This window comes from Geotrypetes seraphini, chromosome 2 (assembly GCF_902459505.1).
Source record: "Geotrypetes seraphini chromosome 2, aGeoSer1.1, whole genome shotgun sequence".
Lineage (NCBI taxonomy): Eukaryota > Metazoa > Chordata > Amphibia > Gymnophiona > Dermophiidae > Geotrypetes > Geotrypetes seraphini.
Window position 1 is genome coordinate 69,729,709 of NC_047085.1, and position 18,693 is coordinate 69,748,401.

Below are 18,693 nucleotides of genomic sequence, written 5' to 3' on the forward strand. Positions count from 1 at the left end.
CATGCACTGAAATTCTCAACATCCCACCCCACTTTATCCTCCAACACCCTAGCAGATTTCTTTAATTCCAAAGTACAAAATCTAAGATCTTCGATAACATCCTCAACCAATCCCCATGGAAACTTTCCTATACTAGTAGACTCCGACACATCTAATCCTGACTCTGGATCCAGAACGAACCTAAGCTGGAACCACTTTACTACCATCGACTGGCAAACCTTCAATAAATATTACAATAAATATACCAAAGCCTTTGCAGACTGGACACCTGCCCCCCAAACATCATGAAAACCGCACCAACTCATTTCAAAGCCAATATGTTGGCATGGATAAACAGTTCACTATCCACAGGAAATTTCCCGGCAGAACAAGGCCATATAATAATAACCCCTATTATAAAAAACACAAAAGAGCCACTCAACACCCCGTCTAACTACAGACCGATCGCGAGCATCCCGCAGTTCACCAAAATAGCTGAAGGGCTAGTTAATGCCGAAATCACCACATACCTAGAAAAATTCAGTATCTTAAACGACAACCAATCAGGCTTCCGCCAGGACCACAGCACCGAGACCATCATTGCCGCTCTACTCGACCACCTTCATTCACTTTTCAGCCAGGGCACTAGCGCCTTGATAGTACAACTTGATCTTAGCAGTGCATTCGACCTCGTAGACCACTCCATCCTCCTAGACTGCCTTGCCTACATTGGCATCTCTGGCCACGTCCTCAATTGGTTCTGCGGATTTCTAAAAAATAGATCATAGAGGGTATTCAAGAATGACTCCCTCTCATACAGCTGGGATAATGCCTGTAGGGTCCCACAGGGCTCCCCCCTCTCCCCCACCCTGTTTAACATCTACCTCGCCTCCCGGGGAAACCTCCTGCAAAACCTCAAGCTCAAATTCTTCATCTACGCAGATGACATTACAATAGTCATCCCACTAACCAGCTTCACTCCAGAGTTGCTCACCTCTCTTTCAAGCTCACTTACTCAGATAAAACTCTGGATGCTATCCCACAGACTAAAATTAAATCCTGACAAAACCAAATTCTTCCTAGCTACCCCCAACGACAAAATCAAAGACACCACAATCCAAGTGAAAGGTATGGCCTTCCCCATCGAACAAACCTTAAAAGTATTGGGAGTCACCCTAGACAAACATCTATCCCTGGAAAAACATACTGATATTACGGTCAGGAAATGCATTTCAGTTCTTTGGAAACTACGCACCATAAAAAAATACTTCGACGACACCTCATTCCGCCTGTTGACTCAATCCTCCATTCTCAGCATCCTAGACTACTGCAACATCATTTATCTGGCCTCCACGAAGAAAACCATCAGGAGACTGAAACTTATCCAGAACACCGCCGTTCGCTTTATATTTGGCTTAAACAAATGGGACCACATCACCCCTTTTTACCACAAACTACATTGGCTTCCCCTTGAATCTAGAATCCTATTCAAGTTTGCGTGCTTCTGTTACAAAACTGTCTTTGGGCTATCTCCGAGCTACCTCACCCCTCAATTCATCCTGAACTGCAACAAAAAGAACTCCCGCAGAATCAATCTTTTCGCCTTCCCCTCCCTAAAACTTTGTCACCTCAAAAGGTTCTTCGACAAAACCTTCGCCTTCCAGGCAGCCAAACAGAACACTTGGCTAGCCCAAATTCTGCTCAAGGCCCACTCCTACCTTGATTTCCGAAAAACACTCAAAACGCATTTATTCCATGCTCAATATCCCTAATCCCATCTCTTCCATTTCTCTCTCCCCTCCCTCAAATGACCCAACTCTCCCGGTCCCCTCCCCCCTCTTTTTGATCTCCCCCATCTCACTAACTCCAATGACCTACTCATTCCCCCCCTCGCATGCCCATCTTTATCACCTCATTGCCTGTAATTATGATCAACTGTAACCATGATCAATTGTAATTTCTTGTTAATTTTGTTCCAATACCTTCTTTACTTGTAAAGATAGTTTATTGTAATTTCTTATCAAGTTTTGTTTAATTGATGTGAACCGCCTAGAACTCCCTGGGTATGGCGGTATACAAAAATAAAGTTATTATTATTATCCCAGGACAAGCAGGCAGCTATTCTTGACTGATGGGTGACGGCACCGACGGAGCCCCGGTACGGACAATTTTAGAGTGATTGCACTCTAAGAACTTGGAAAGTTCTGGCATGCCGCACCGCGCACACGCGAGTGCCTTCCCGCCCGACAGAGGCGCGCGGTCCCCAGTTTCTTAGTTTCCGCGGAGCTAAGAAGACGCGTTTTTTCAACGGCTGTTGAAAATTTTTTGAACTTGCCTTCCCGCTCGCGTAAACCTTTTTGGCTTTTGCCTCTTTCTTTTTCTTTCATTATTTTCAAAAAAAAAAAACAAAAAACTTTTGTTTTTTCATTCAATTTGGCTTTTCCCCTGCGGGGCCCTCTGCCACCATCGAAGCCTCGGCCTTCGATTTGGCTGAAGCGGTGTTCACGTTCATGCCCCCTCAGCCAGGTTTTAAAAAGTGCCAGCGGTGTGCTCGGCCCATATCTCTCACGGACCCACACAACTGGTGCTTACAGTGTTTGGGTCCTGAGCATCAGGCCTCCACCTGCACCCGCTGTGCCACACTGAAAAAGAGAACATTAAAAAATCGCCAAATACAACAGCGATTACTTTTCGGTGCCGAGATGTCCGATCCCGTTCCATCGACTCCGACTTCGGCACCGGTTCAGTCGGCACCCTCTTCTTCGACGCCGCGAGATTCCGCACCGGCGTCCCAACATGCAGGTAAGCCGGCTAAGAAGCCTTCCCCGCTGGAACGTCCTCCGGTCTCGAGTGCAGTGAGTCCAATCCTGCCGACTGTGAGGCGCCAGCGGAAGCGCTCCGCCCCTATTGAGGTGAGTCCCTCGACATCGGGCTCCTCATCTCCGGGGCGTCGAGCGGCACCGCAGGTACCGCAGAAGAAAAAAGCGGTACCGGTGCCATCCCTTGATGACCGTATTACGGCCATTCTCCAGGAACAGCTCAAGCAGCAATTGCAACAGCTCCTTCCATCGATCCTGGCACCGAACCTTCCGGTGCCGGTCCGCACTGAGCCGGTACCGATAGTGGAGCAACCTATATTGTCGGTATCCACTCCCTCGGTACCGATTCACTCCACCTCATCGACATCGATGCCAGTCCTTGCGCCGGAGCCGAGAGCTCAGCATCAATCGGTGCAGACTTCGGCTCCGGTACAACCGATTACATCGCCTGGGTCGATGTCGATGAGATTGGGTAAGTCGGTGCGCAAGACCCGGCATGCAGACCCAACTACCCCTGAGTCTCGAGATCGTTCTCCCCATGTCAGGGATCCTGATCTGTGGGGAGATTCAGAAGAGCCTTTTCTCTCTGAAGGAGAATGTTCCTCAGATGAGGAGGAGTCTGCTGTACATGACCCGTCCTCTAAGCATGACACTTCATCTTTCTCCAGTTTCCTGAAAGATATGTGTGATTCTCTGTCTATTCCTTTGGAGGCTGAATCCAAAAAGTCTAAAGCTTTTCTGGACGCCCTGGACTTTGACCAACCTCCAAAGGAATATTTGAAGCTCCCTCTTCACGACATCTTGAGGGAGACTTTTTACAAGAATTTAGAGACTCCCTTAACGGTTCCAGGGGCCCCACGTAAGTTAGACTCTCTGTACAAAGTAATTCCCATTCCTGGGTTCGACAAACCACAACTTCCTCATGAATCTTTACTTGTCGAATCCACCCTTAAAAAATCTGCAGGAGCCAGTGTATATGCTTCTGTTCCTCCTGGCAGAGAGGGCAAAGCCATGGATAAATTTGGTAAGAGGCTCTACCAAAATGCAATGTTGGCAAATAGAGCTGGAAATTATGGCTTTCATTTTTCTTTCTATTTGAAACATCTCCTTACCACCATGGCTTCCTTTGAAAAATACCTTCCTCAACGGAAACAACAATCTTTCCACCATTGCTTGTCTTCTCTGTTTCAGTTGCGTAAGTTCATGGTTAGATCCATTTATGACACCTTCGAACTTACATCCAGAGCGACAGCAATGTCTGTGGCAATGCGTCGCCTGGCCTGGCTTCGGGTATCTGAACTTGATGTTAATCATCAAGATCGGTTAGCCAACACCCCATGCCTAGGGGATGAGCTTTTCGGAGAATCCATGGATTCGACTACTCAAAAGCTGTCGGCTCATGAAACACGTTGGGATACCCTTCTTAAAAATAAGAAAAAGCCTCCCCCAACAAGGCCTTTTAGACAACAGTCAGCCTATCAACGCCGTTTCACAGCTCGGCCATTGCCAACAACTGCTCAGCAACCCAGGCGTCAACGGCAGCAACAGCGTCAGCCTCCCAGGCAACAACAGCAACAGCAGCCTGTTAAGCCAACTCCACAGCAGAAGACACAACCCTTTTGACTTACTTCTCCAAAGTATAGCCAGTACTCCTATATCTGCTCTCCTGCCTCAACCTATAGGAGGTCGTCTCTCTCTATTCCTCAGCCGGTGGGAAGTTATCACTTCGGACCAATGGGTCCTCAACATCATCCGCCACGGCTACTCTCTCAACTTTCAAACTCTTCCATCCCAAAACCTGCCAAAAGAGTCTGCTTTGAACAGTCCTCAATCTGCCTTCCTCATTCAGGAAGTTCAATCCCTCCTTCTTCTAAACGCTATAGAAGAAGTGCCTCTAGATCAAAAGGGTCAGGGATTCTACTCCCGTTATTTTCTAGTCCCCAAAAAAACAGGAGATCTCAGACCAATTCTAGATCTTCGCGATCTCAACAAACATCTGGTAAAGGAAAAATTCAAGATGCTTTCCTTAGCCATTCTTTATCCTCTTCTCAACCAAGACGACTGGCTATGCTCTCTCGATCTCAAGGAAGCATACACTCACATTCCAATCAATGTAACCTCAAGACAGTATCTCCGTTTCATGATCAATCAGTGTCATTACCAGTACAAGGTGCTGCCCTTCGGTCTTGCTTCCTCTCCAAGAGTGTTCACCAAATGTCTCATCGTGGTAGCTGCTTTTCTGCGCTCTCACCACCTTCAGGTATTTCCTTACCTGGACGACTGGTTAATCAAGGCCACATCCGCTCCAGCAGTTCTCCTGGCCACCAACCAAACCATCCAGTTTCTTCAAATATTAGGATTCGAGATCAATCTACCCAAGTCTCATCTCATTCCCACTCAAAGACTCCAATTCATTGGAGCAATATTGGACACACTCCTCATGAGAGCATTTCTACCATCCAACCGTCTTCAGACTCTTCAGTCTCTATGTCAGCAGGTACTTCCACAACATTCCATCTCTGCCAAACAAATGATGATACTCTTGGGTCACATGGCATCCACAGTTCATGTCGCACCCCTCGTACGTCTTCACCTGCGAACTCCTCAATGGACCCTTGCTACTCAGTGGTCCCAAGCGACGGATCCTTGCTCACGACACATCTCTGTGACATCATCTCTTCGTCAATCTCTACAATGGTGGTTAGTATCCTCAAATCTATCCAGAGGTCTTCTGTTCCATCAGCCTCCTCATCAACTAGTCATCACCACCGACGCCTCTCCTTATGCATGGGGAGCTCATTTGAACGAGTTCCAGACTCAAGGTCTTTGGACAGCCCAGGAAAAGAAACATCACATCAATTTCCTGGAACTCAGAGCGATGTTTTATGCCCTCAAGGCCTTCCAACATCTTCTCTTTCCTCAGGTCCTTCTGCTGTGCACGGACAATCAAGTGGCCATGTACTACATCAACAAGCAAGGGGGGACAGGCTCTCGCCTCTTGTGCCAGGAAGCACAGAAGATCTGGACTTGGGCCATAGATCACCATCTCTTCCTGAAAGCTATCTACATTCAGGGAGAACAGAATTCCTTAGCGGACAAACTCAGCAGAATTCTCCAACCTCACGAGTGGACACTCGATCCTGTAACTCTACAGTCTATCTTCGCTCAATGGGGCACTCCTCAGATAGACCTCTTTGCAGCTCCTCACAATCACCAGCTGCCCCTATTCTGCTCCAGACTCTACTCTCCTCACCGTCTGGCAGCGGATGCATTTCTCCTCGATTGGTCAAATCTGTTCCTGTACGCTTTCCCTCCTCTGCCTCTCATGTTGAGAACCTTATTCAAGCTCAAGAGGGAACGAGCCACCATGATTCTGATTGCTCCGAGGTGGCCCAGACAACATTGGTTCTCCCTTCTACTTCAACTCAGTTCCAGGGAACCTTTTCTTCTTCCACTGTATCCTTCTCTGCTTACACAGCATCAGGAGACCCTTCTACATCCCAACCTCCAGTCTCTGCACCTGACAGCTTGGTATCTCTCGGGCTGACCTCTCATGATACGCTTTTGTCTCAGCCCGTTCGTTCCATTCTAGATGCCTCCAGGAAGCCAGCCACTCTGCAATGTTACCATCAGAAGTGGATGAGATTTTCTTCCTGGTGTCTTCTTCATCATCTTGATCCAACTTCCCTGGCAGTGGAGACGTTGTTGGATTATTTGCTTTCTTTGTCTGACTCTGGCCTTAAGTCTTCTTCCATCAGAGTCCACCTCAGTGCCATTGCTGCTTTTCATGAGCCGATCCATGGAAAACTTCTATCAGCTCATCCCCTGGTGTCCAGGTTCATGCGGGGTCTTTTTAATGTGAAACCACCTCTTAAAGCTCCTCCTGTTATCTGGGATCTCAATGTGGTTCTTTCCGCCTTGATGAAGCCTCCATTTGAACCTTTGGCTACCGCTTCTTTCAAGTTTCTCACTTGGAAGGTACTTTTTCTTATTGCTTTTACTTCTGCCAGGAGGGTTAGTGAGCTTCATGCACTGGTTGCAGATCCACCTTTTACGGTCTTTCACCATGACAAGGTGGTTCTGCGTACGCATCCAAAGTTTCTCCCTAAGGTTGTCTCTGAATTCCATCTCAACCAATCCATTGTTTTGCCTGTTTTCTTTCCAAAACCTCATTCTCATTCTGGGGAACAAGCTCTGCATACTTTGGATTGTAAGAGGGCTCTAGCTTACTATCTAGAGCGTACGAAACCCCACAGATCAGTTCCCCAACTCTTTCTGTCCTTTGATCCGAATAAATTGGGACGTCCTGTTTCTAAACGTACGTTGTCTAATTGGCTGGCAGCGTGCATTTCATTTTGTTATGCTCAGACTGGACTGACACTGGAAGGTTCTGTCACGGCCCATAAAGTCCGAGCTATGGCAGCATCTGTAGCTTTCCTCCGTTCCACTCCTATTGAGGAAATCTGCAAGGCTGCTACTTGGTCCTCAGTTCATACTTTTACATCTCATTATTGTCTGGATGCTTTCTCCAGACGGGATGGACACTTCGGCCAATCTGTTTTGCAAAATTTGTTTTCATAATGGCCAACCTTCCCTCCATCCCTCTTTTTGTTAGCTTGGAGGTCACCCATCAGTCAAGAATAGCTGCCTGCTTGTCCTGGGATAAAGCACAGTTACTTACCGTAACAGGTGTTATCCAGGGACAGCAGGCAGATATTCTTGCGTCCCTCCCACCTCCCCGGGTTGGCTTCTTAGCTGGCTTATCTTAACTGGGGACCGCGCGCCTCTGTCGGGCGGGAAGGCACTCGCGCGTGCGCGGTGCGGCATGCCAGAACTTTCCAAGTTCTTAGAGTGCAATCACTCTAAAATTGTCCATACCGGGGCTCCGTCGGTGCCGTCACCCATCAGTCAAGAATATCTGCCTGCTGTCCCTGGATAACACCTGTTACGGTAAGTAACTGTGCTTTATTATTGCAACCCACCCTATATTCTCTGTAAATTCCAGACCCCTTCTCCTCTCTCTTTCTCTCGATTTCAGTCATCTTTCCATCTCTGCTCACCACCTGCTCTCCAATTTCCACTATCCATCTCTCTTGCCCGCCTCATCTTCCCATTTTCCTTTCAGTTTTACTCTAATCTTACCTCTATTCTCCTGTTTTCATCTGGACAATCTTTCCTTCTCCTTTTCCAGCTTCTGTCTTTTATTTGCACTTCCTGCAGGGTCCCCAACTGACAGAATACTTGAGCAAGATCATGCTGAAAATTGGCTTTGCTCAGTTCTTCTGCTTGCTAGGGCGTTATTGGATTCTTCTGCCAGTAGGGGGTTGAATCCTCACTGGCAGGCTCTTTGAATCTTTACGGCGGCTGTGACCTTGGTGCAGTTATTTGCCAGTGGAGGGATAGGATGTCTGCCAGCAAGGCTCCAGCAATCTTCACTACTGTGTGGCCTTGTTCCATTCTTTTGCAGCAGCTTTTCTTCTTTACTTCCTGGAGTTCCCTTCATTTGAATGCAAGTCCAAATCCAAGCATACAGATGTATGGGCCCTTTCCAATAGGTACTATCGCTTGTGCCTAAACAGAATGCCTCCTGGAGAGGTCGTGTCAATTTCTCTGTCTGTGGCCCTTTATCAGAAGAAAAGACCAGCAATAAGATGAAGTGAAATTTTAGATACATTTGCATATGTTGGAAAATCACTTCATGCAATTTATTCCATTCATATTCATGTTGCATATCAGGAAAACCCAACTGGCTGTATGTTCTCCAGAACAGGTTTGGGAAGCCCTGCATTAATGCCTCCATGTAAGCAAAGCTTAGACTTCATCCTCGTGCCAGATTTTATGCACCTAGAGGCCTAGTTACTTTTGAGCAGCTGACTTAAATATGGTTCACCTGTTTTCAAGGGGTTAGTTCGTTTTTAGAAGTTTAACAATTTTTCAAGTATTCAAATGTAAAAGCAACTGTTTTGACAAAACAAAATAAAATTCCAAGGGAAAGTAATTTCTTTTAGCAAGTCATATGGCTTTTATCAATTTTCAAAGTACAATACCTTTTAAGTTTTTGAAGTTTGGTGATTATTATAAATCGTATGTATTATTTGTTCTATTGCTTTGCTTTTATTCAGTTATTGTACTGCTAATATGGATACATAATAGTTCATTTGCCAAAGGAAGACAAATGTATCTGGATTTTGCTGAACATATGGTAATGCAGAATAAAATTTATTTATTTATTTTGATTTTCTAGCCCATCCTCCCCAAAGAACTCAGAATGGGTTGTTAAACCCTCTACTCAACATTTTTGCTTGCATTTGAGCTTAGAATAGTTGTTTTTAGATGCAGAAGAGCAACTTACAGTAATACATACAGAATGCATCTTTGATTACAATATTCTTCCAATGTAATTGTTTTTAAGATTAGATAAAATTGATAGTTGGAACCTGTTTGCACGCTTAAGCTTCTGGTTCTTCTCTTTATCTGGGCAAATTGCTGACTAGCAACGGTTATAGTTACTGATTATGAAGACATAGTACTAGATGAGAAGAATTTGTTCCTCTCCTTTCAGGTTCATCTTCTAGAAGCTTTGGTCTTGCGCAATTTTATTTTTATTGAATGTTTACTGCTTGATCAAACTTTTGTGGGCAGAGTTTTATTTATTTAATTAGGTTAATTCAAAAAAGGACAAATGTCTTCTCACTCTTCAGGAGTGACTTGTGAAATGATGTAGTTTGTAACATAGATTATTTAAAGCTCTTAATCTGATAAATTATTAAATCCAATTCTGACTTCAGGGCTGTCATTTATCTAGGCCTTAAATACTAGCATTCCTTTAGACAGAAAATGAACCCATAAATCCATAGGCAATGGAACACTTGTTTTTGCTGGGGGGTGGCAAAAGCTCTACCCTAGACCACAACCCAAGCCCCACCCCAAACTCCGCTCCATAATAATAGTACTAATTGTAATGCCATTTCTTCTATTCATTCTTCATATGCACACAATATAATCTTATTAACTATACATAATGGTAACCACATAATTAAACTACACAAAGCACAATGTATGCAGGGAAAAATTTACCCCCCCCCCTTTTACAAAACCGCAAAAGAGTTCCTATGAGCGTCGGGAGCAGCGCAGTGCATTTAGTGCACTGCCCTGCGCTAAAAACTGCTTTTGCGGTTTTGTTTGGGGTGGGGGGTTAATTAACTGTCATTTATATTCTGCTTTTTTCATAGAGGTCAAGGAAGATGCAATGTTTCCTTAGTAACTATGGAGTGCAGAACAAGAGAATCAACTCCATGAGTCAAACGCAACCAACCAAACAGTAACAGTCTCAGTAATAGAGAATGACTTGGGGCTGGTATCTGTGATTAACCGTGGAATGGGGCATGTTCAGATCTCATGGGGCAGGGAAGAGGTGGGGTTGGGGTGGAGACAAGGACAGAACCCACTTGGACAAGGTGTAAAAACTAAACACATCTTAAACAATTAGCAACTAAATTCAATAATTAAAAGAAACTGCAGAAGCTGCTTTTATATGACTTAACTTGTGACTTGTCTACCTTTGATGTGGCAACAAATGTCTTGTCTGCTGATCAGATTCCTTCCATCTTCAACATCCTTCCATTATGTGCCTAGCTGTTTAAGCATCTTACTATTACTGAAATAGATTCATCCATCGTTGTTGGCATCAATGAGCATTTTCAACATTTAATAGACACTTATTTTCCTGTTCATCTACTACACAGTTTAGGTTCTCTTTTACACCCATAGCAGAAAGTCAATCCAATTGCCTTTTCAGATGATGTAAAATCATAGGCAACTGGATCTTTGTGAAGGTTGTACCAAATGGAATGCTCTGTTTGTGATTTAAAAACAGTTGTGTAGAATATTGTCCCTTTCTATATTTTAATAAAGATTTAAATATAAAATCATAAGTGTTCAAGGCTTGTGCAAATGAGGACAGAGTCTGTGGGGACGGAGCTGGAGTCTATGGGGATGGGGTGGAGATGGGGACAGAACCTACGGGGACAAACTTTGTCCCTGTATCATTCTCTACCCAGTAAATCAGTTTCTAAAAGAGCTACTGCTGATTCCCTCCCAAAACGTTGCAGAAACCAATGCTGGAAGGATGAAGAAGTAGAAACAAGAGAGATCTCAGATATTTGCTCCTAAATTTTTGTGCTGGCCCCTAGATTTGATGAAGATTTATTGAGGGTTGAAGTAGATAATAAACAGAGTTTCTGATGAAACATGGTGACAGTAAATAGAATAGATATTTTTGTGTCCTGGAATTTATTTTCAGATTTTATGTTTGTGGCTCATTGATTAACCTTGTATACTTCTTCTAAATGTATATTATTGTATGCAATGCATAATGTTTTTTTGTGCTTACTACAGGATGGCACTATCTTTAAACAAATGCCTCTTGTATAGCAGTTTTATCCTTTGGCTTCCAACAGCTACTGCACAACTGTTAAATTTAGATTAAGATTATCTGACGATAATGCTACAACTCAGCAGCTCAAAGTTCAAAGGAGATCATTAACTTCAAGGACAGCAACAGCTGAGATTATTGTCTGTGCATTTTAGGGCAGGGGTGCAGATCAAGTACTTTGCACTAAAGTTAAAACTAACTTAATTTTTTTTAGGACTGATAACTTGTTTTATCCTAATTTTGTAAATCTGAAGCAGTAGTACATAACCAGTGATAATGGTGAACTATTTCAGTTTCAATCTCTCATTACCATCTACAAATGTTTTGAACATGTTATGGGACATTAAGAGCCACATTAAAGGCTTGGAGTATGCACATTTTTCTTCTGTGATTTGATACCAGGTTGATGATATTTGGCAATCTCTGTATGAGAATGTTTATTGGTATCACATTTAATGTGTGAATGCAGAATTTGTTTATTGGTATCACATTTAATGTGTGAATGCAGAATTTAAATTGCATCTAAGTCTACTTTATCAAATGTGTCTTTATCTGTATTTTATTTCTTCCTGTTGCAAGTGCCAGTGTGGAACAGGCACTGGATAATTGTCCACTGAGTTGATCTGTTTTAATTTGCCTAGTTGACTGAGTATGATTTTGAGGTGTACTTTGCCTCTCTGATTATGCCATATCTTTGCAGACCGCAGCCTAGAAACTGATATGTTTAATGATTGTTGCAGATGTTCGCATCTGGGTAGGTAGAAGCAGACATGACAAGACCCGAACAAGTGCAACAATCATGATGCTAGCCACATAAGCCTAAGAGAAAATGATATGTATAATCTTGAACACATTTTCCTGTGTCTCTCCCCAACCTCCTTCATATAACTCGATCTTATTACTTTTCTCATACAGTCCTTATATTTCATATTTTACATTCTAAACTTGCAGGGACGGGTGGGGATGGAGGGATTCCTCGCGGGGACGGGTGGGATTTCTGGCCCCGCGCAACTTTCTAGTGTGGACCTAGCCACATCTGGAAACATCTAGATGGGTTGACCACAAAACTGTGAATTTTTATTCCAGAGATATTTTTTAAAAACCCATTTATTTTCTCCTGTTCTGTTGAAAAAGTTGCAAGGAGGGTGCTCTAGTAACAATTCAAGAAAATCTCTTAGATTCAATGACTCTTTAGCTCCTTCCTTTGCATTTTCCTCAACTGTTTCAGCTTTTGGCACAGACCCATATCTACAATCAGAAAGAATTAATTCTTCAACTTTATCTCAAAGCAATACCTCCTTCAAATATCTGCTTAACAAAATCTCAGAAGACAGTAGATAATAAATAGGAAAATTCAATAAACGTAATGTTCTAGATCTCATTAGAGTTTCAAGAAATTCTAATTGCCTGTGTATAATCAGACTGTCTTTAACGAAAGCAAAGAAAACCAATTGATAATTAGATAAATTTAAAGAAATCTGAGACAGTTGGTATCCAACTTGTCAATTTTCAGATCAAACTCATGAAATTTCTACATAGGTTGTTGAGAAAAACTACATAGTTGTGGTCTTTATGCATTCTTTGGTCCTTACAACCACTTGCCAAATATCTTTCCAGGTAATATCTTGAGGTTGGTCCAAATTTTTATCCATATTTGGACAAATTACAACTACTGGAAAAGTACTGGCAACACTGGGTTGTACCTGAAGAAATGCTTTCAAATCAGTAGATATTTTGTCCACCTGAGTTGTACCCTTTAAGGAACCATTCTCAGGTGGACAAACAGGAGTAGATGAGGGGGAAGGAGTAGAATGACTGCCCTCGCTTAGTGAGGCACCCGAAAAGGACAAATCACCTCTAGGCACTATTGATGACTTAGATTGAATATGTTTGTCCATTTGGCCAACAGTTTTTGGTGTACTGGTTCTTTTAGTTATCCCCTTCTGCTTCACCATTATCATATAGAAATATACCTCAGATTCCAGTCACCAGATGTCTTCCAGAAAATCTTTTCAGACCCTTTTTGGCTCCTAAGAGGCTCCCAAGGGGCCAGTTGTGCCCCTTGTGACATGCCCCTTAGGGCACACAACTGGCTACATGCCACTAGCATGGTGAGACTTTGTAGTTATCGGTCGCAGTGGCATGTGATGTCAGATACCACCACCCTCTGCCTCACATCAATGCTGCCCAAGGTCCTTCAGTAAGATGCCTCGTCCGTTGGGCCACTAGCATAGTGAGACTTTGTAGTTGCTGGTCCCGGCTGTAGTGTGTGATGTCAGATGCTCTAGAAATGGGAATAACTAGTGAGGTAATTAAATTTGCTGACACAAAATTGTTCAATCTCAAGAGGATTGTGGAAAATTGCAAAAGGACTATGTAAGACTGTGCATCAAAATGACAGATGATGTTTAATGTGAGCAAGTTCAAAGTGATGCATGTGGGAAAGAGTAACCCGAACTTTAGCTTTGTGATGCAGGGCTCCACATTAGGAGTCGCCACCCAGGAAAAGGGTCTAGGTGTCATTCAGACATAGTCTCTGTCTCTATAGAATCGTAGAAACATGATGGCAGATAAAGGCCAAATGGCCCATCCAGTCTGCCCATCCCCAGTAACCATTAGCTCTTTCTCCGAGAGATCACATGTGCCTATCCCAGGCCCTTTTGAATTCAGACACAGTCTCTGTCTCTATAGAAACATGATGGCATACATTGAAACCCTCAGCTCACTGTGAGGCAGCAGCTAAGAAAGCAAATAGAATGTTATAAATTATCATGAGAGGAATGGAAAACAAAGATGAAAATATAATAATGCCTTTGAATTGCTCTATACTGAGTGGAGTGGAAAGGATAGATGTGAATTGCTTGTTTACTCTCTACAAAAATACTAGGACTAGGGGGCATACAATGAAAGGAGGGAAGGCACAAGGGGAGGGGGAGTGAGAGGGGAGGAAAGATGCTGCACATGTGGGGGGAGGGGGAGAAAGAAAAGAGGAAGAATTGGGGTGGAAGAGACGAAGGGAGAGATGATCATTGTACATGAAAAAAATAAGACATCCCCAAAAAATAAGCACTAGTGCTTTTTTTGGACCGAAAATTAATATAAGACACTGTTTTATTTTGGGGGGGGGGGGGGGAAACACGGTACTATCATGGAAAGCTAGAAGGGTTTTGGTGCTATGATTGCTTCTGAAACTGGCTTGGAAAGGGTAGAGAACCAGAGACTTGTTGAGAAAGGAGGACAACTAGAGAAACAATTTTTCCAAGGCTTTTGAATGGGAGGGGAGATTGGAAATAGCACAATAATTTGCTGGATCAGAGTTTCTTTATCCAGATATACAGCCCGTAGAACAAAAGTCCTGGAGCACCAGCTCATACATTTGTGAACCAGTGCTACTGGTGGAAATGAAGAGTTAATGTAACACAATAAATAGAAACTGAAATAAGATGAAATTTAAGTATAGCATTAAAATAGTAAAAATGTGCCTTAATATATTATTTCCCCCTTGTGTGTGTATGTGTGTGTGTGTATGTAAATGAATAGAGATATATGTTGTTTGTATCTTGTAAACACAGACGTCAAGAACCAGTATTATTTCCCTTTATATAAAATTATTTTCGTGTAGTTTCTTATAAGAGCTAGGAAATAATTTTGTTTTCAGAGTTTCTGTTAAAGATTCTGAAACCCATGAAAAAATTAGTTATTTATAATTTTATTTATCTAATCTAATCTAATCCTTAGATTTGTATACTGCATCATCTCCACGTTCGTAGAGCTCGATGCGGTTTACAGTAGGAGAAATAGGAAGGAACTACAACAGAGGGTTAGAGGTAGAAGTGTGAAGAAAATTTAGAGGACTTGGGATGCCAAGATATAAGAGTTTCTTTGATTCCTAAGTTGGAGGGAGACTTACATTTTTTGAGAAAAGCCAGGTTTTCAGATGTTTGCGGAAAACTTGGAGAGACTTTTCAAAATTTTAGTTAACTGTTACAGTAATTCTTTGCTTAGTAAAACTTTTTTACATTTTGTACATATGACCAATACTCATATTCTCAGTAGATAGGTGTTTTTAAGATTTTTTTTGCCTAAAATGTGCTTTGTCATGTTAACAAAATCATAATTTTTTATTTTGTTTTTATATTTATGTTTGAAGGAAACTAAACTGCTACTGACCACCCACAGCGACCATGCTTGTTTAAAATTGAATTTAGGGAAGGTGGGAAGTCGGTTTGGCTTTCAGCAATGTTTGGGTTTATCTGTTTAACCAGGAAATGTGCAGTTCTGCTACGAAGGTCAGCAATATAAAAATTTATTTAAAGACTGATACACAGTGATAAATAAAATACGACATGCTCATCAGTTTATGTAAAGCAAATTTAAAGGAAGTAGCTACATTGGTAGTAGCAGGACCAGCTTTCTGACTGTCATGTGTGCTTTAAATTTTAGACATAATTAAAATACGTTGTTCAGATATAAAAACAGATAGAAAGGGAAAGGAAAATTGTTTGGCTATCCTTTGTAAATAATATAATTGTAATATTTATTGATCTTTCTCTTTTATTTTCTTTTGTTAGGCTATTTTCATGATTCCTACAAATCCACCACCAACGTTCCGGAAGCCAGAACTCTGGTCTGATGAGTTCACTGATTTTGTCAAGAAATGCTTAGTGAAAAATCCTGAGCAAAGAGCAACTGCAACACAGCTTTTACAGGTTCATATTCATATATACCACAAACTATTTGTTTTTATTTCTTTTTTCTTTTTATATATTCTTTATTCATTTTTAAAACTTCAATTGTGCACAAAAGATGATGCATTTACATAAATTAATATCATTACAGCACAATATAATTAATAGAATAAAGACAAAACTTATTTTTTCCCACCCATTTTCAATTTACAAACATCTCATAAAATACTTGTAATCAACCCTTCTATATTTCTTAACAAATGCCAAAACATATCCCCCTCCCTGGATGTGCATGTTTTCTCCAAATTATACAAATAAATCAATCTTTACAATATTTAGTTAATGGTTCCCAAATTTCCATAAATTTTTTATAATAACACTTCTGAATGGCCATAAACTTTTCCATTTTAAAGATATAACATAGGGATTCCCACCAGAATGAATAATTTAATCTATCCCAATTTTCCAATTCTTTAAAATAAGCTGCATGGCAACTCCCGTCATTATAAACAAAAGTTTGTTATTTTTTGCCGAAATTTGACTTTTTGCCCTCATAGATGTTCCAAATAAAATGGTTTCATACGATAGTGCCACTGGATTTTCTAATAAATTATTAACCTGATCCCAAATTTTAGTATCAAAGGACAATAGTATAGTAAATGATCTAATGTCCCAACTTCCAGATGACAATGCCAACATAAAGGACAATAGTATAGTAAATGATCTAACGTCCCAACTTCCAGATGACAATGCCAACATCTATTAGATTTAGAACTATCTACTCTATGCAAACAAACTGGGGTCCAAAATATTCTATGTAATAAGAAAGTGAGAGTGTGGCATAGTGGTTAAAGCTACAGCCTCGGCACCCTGAGGTTGTGGGTTCAAACCCACGCTGCTCCTTGTGACCCTGGGCAAGTCACTTAATCCCCCCGTTGCCTCAGGTACATTAGAAAGATTGTGAGCCCACCGGGACAGAGAGGGAAAAATACTTGAGTACCTGAATAAATTCATGTAAAACCGTTCTGAGCTCCTCTGGGAGAACGGTATAGAAAACTGAATAAATAAATAAATAAATAAGAAAAACCATGTTTGTCTCAAAGATGCAGACATTGGACATCTCATCCTCCAAGACCAAATTCGTGGCCATTGAGACGCAGTAATTTGATGCTTTATCTCAATGCCCAAATGTCACGCAGACCAATTTTTGGTTTCTTATTCAAAAATCCAGATATTTATACCACTGAGCGGCCTGGTGACCCAGGAAGTCTACCTGAAAACATAAGACCAGCAAGCTATTTTGAACCTCCAAATTTTTCCATTCAGGGAACCCTTCCTGAATGGCCTGCTTCAACTGCAACCATCTATAATTTTGTGTTTTATTAAGACCAAATTTGCGTTGCAATTGTGAAAAATCAAGCAGCTTACCATCAGAAATAACATCATCTAAAATGCGTAAGCCTCCATTCATCCAATATTTTCAGATGACCTTATATCCGCCAATTTTAATCTTTATTATATTTATATTTATTTGTTTTTATTTCTAAAATCTATGCTCTTGTTGACTTTAGCAAAGCTAGTATGTCACAGGATTGTGATAACAAACGTTTTCACCACCATGGTACCATGGTCAAGTTTCAAGTTTATTAAGGTTTGTTGTACACGCAATGTCAAATACTTCAATGTGTATAACATTTTAAAAATAGGGGACAAAACAAAATAGTTTTATACAATTAAATACATAGCATATACAATGGTTTCCCGAGATTCACGGGGGGTCCGTTCCAGGACCCCCCGCAAATCTCGAAAAACCGCGAATATGGTTTTTCATTGGGGAGCCTGAAGAGGGCAGCGGGAGAGGGCAGCAGGAAAGCAGCCGGAGCGCCGCGAGTGCAGGAAATCACTTACGGTATGCTCCGACTGCCTTTTCCTGCACGAAGTCGGGCCTTATCCAATGTCAAAGCCTTATCCATGTCATAGCAGCTCCTGATTGGATAAGGCCCAACTTAGTGCAGGAAGAGGCGATTGAAGCGTAACGCAAGTGATTTCCTGCACTCGTGGCGCTTCGGCTGCTCTCTCCTACTGCCCTCTCCTTGTCGGTGGTTCGCGGTCCGAAAATACCGCAAATGACCGGGACCGCAAACCGCTGACTGCGAACAACTGGGGGAACACTGTACGTACAAATAAATAACTGGTACAGAAGGCAAAGGGGATGAACTACAATCTTTAAAGAAAGTGAAGAAACATTTAGGGAAAACACATCTGGTGGGTAACAAGAAAAGATATAAGAGCAAAGATAAGCATGGAAAAGAAAGAAGAGAAGTTTGCGACCTATGTGTAGGTTTAATTAAAATTTAAGTTTTAGATCTAGTATGATAAACCTTTGCTTAAATTATTGTTGTGTACTTGGGGTGGAGGGGAGGGGTGGTCTCTTCCATTTTGGAATAAAAGAGAGTTCCCTTAATTTTTTACACCAATGTGCAACATAAAGTTTTGGTATGTAGGCAACACTCTGGTAGTGAGTAAAGCTGGCCTCATTTGAAATTACAGGAAAAATGTATTTTGAATGCATAAGAATAAGCTTATAGCTGTTTGTTTATATCAGCAGTACAATTAACATTTTCTACTTTTGTTTAACAGACATTTTTCTTTCTGCTTTTAAAAATATTCCTTTCTTTGCATGTGGCCCGGAGAGGTTGGGGCAAAGTTTGGAATATACAGTATGTTGGCTAGAGTGGTTTATGAAGTAGAGAGTTGCGCAGGGACAGAAATC

General features: G+C 41.8%; 1 protein-coding gene across 3 annotated transcripts in view; it reads left to right on the top strand.

Annotated features, from left to right (window-relative positions):
* The window catches only part of STK3 (serine/threonine kinase 3), a 331,931-nt gene that overhangs the window by 194,328 nt on the left and 118,910 nt on the right, over window positions 1-18,693 (top strand). For all 3 annotated transcript variants that reach the window (XM_033934587.1, XM_033934585.1, XM_033934586.1), the window contains exon 7: window positions 15,804-15,941. In XM_033934587.1, the coding sequence (XP_033790478.1) occupies window positions 15,804-15,941 (138 nt within the window). The remainder of the gene's footprint in view (window positions 1-15,803; window positions 15,942-18,693) is intronic.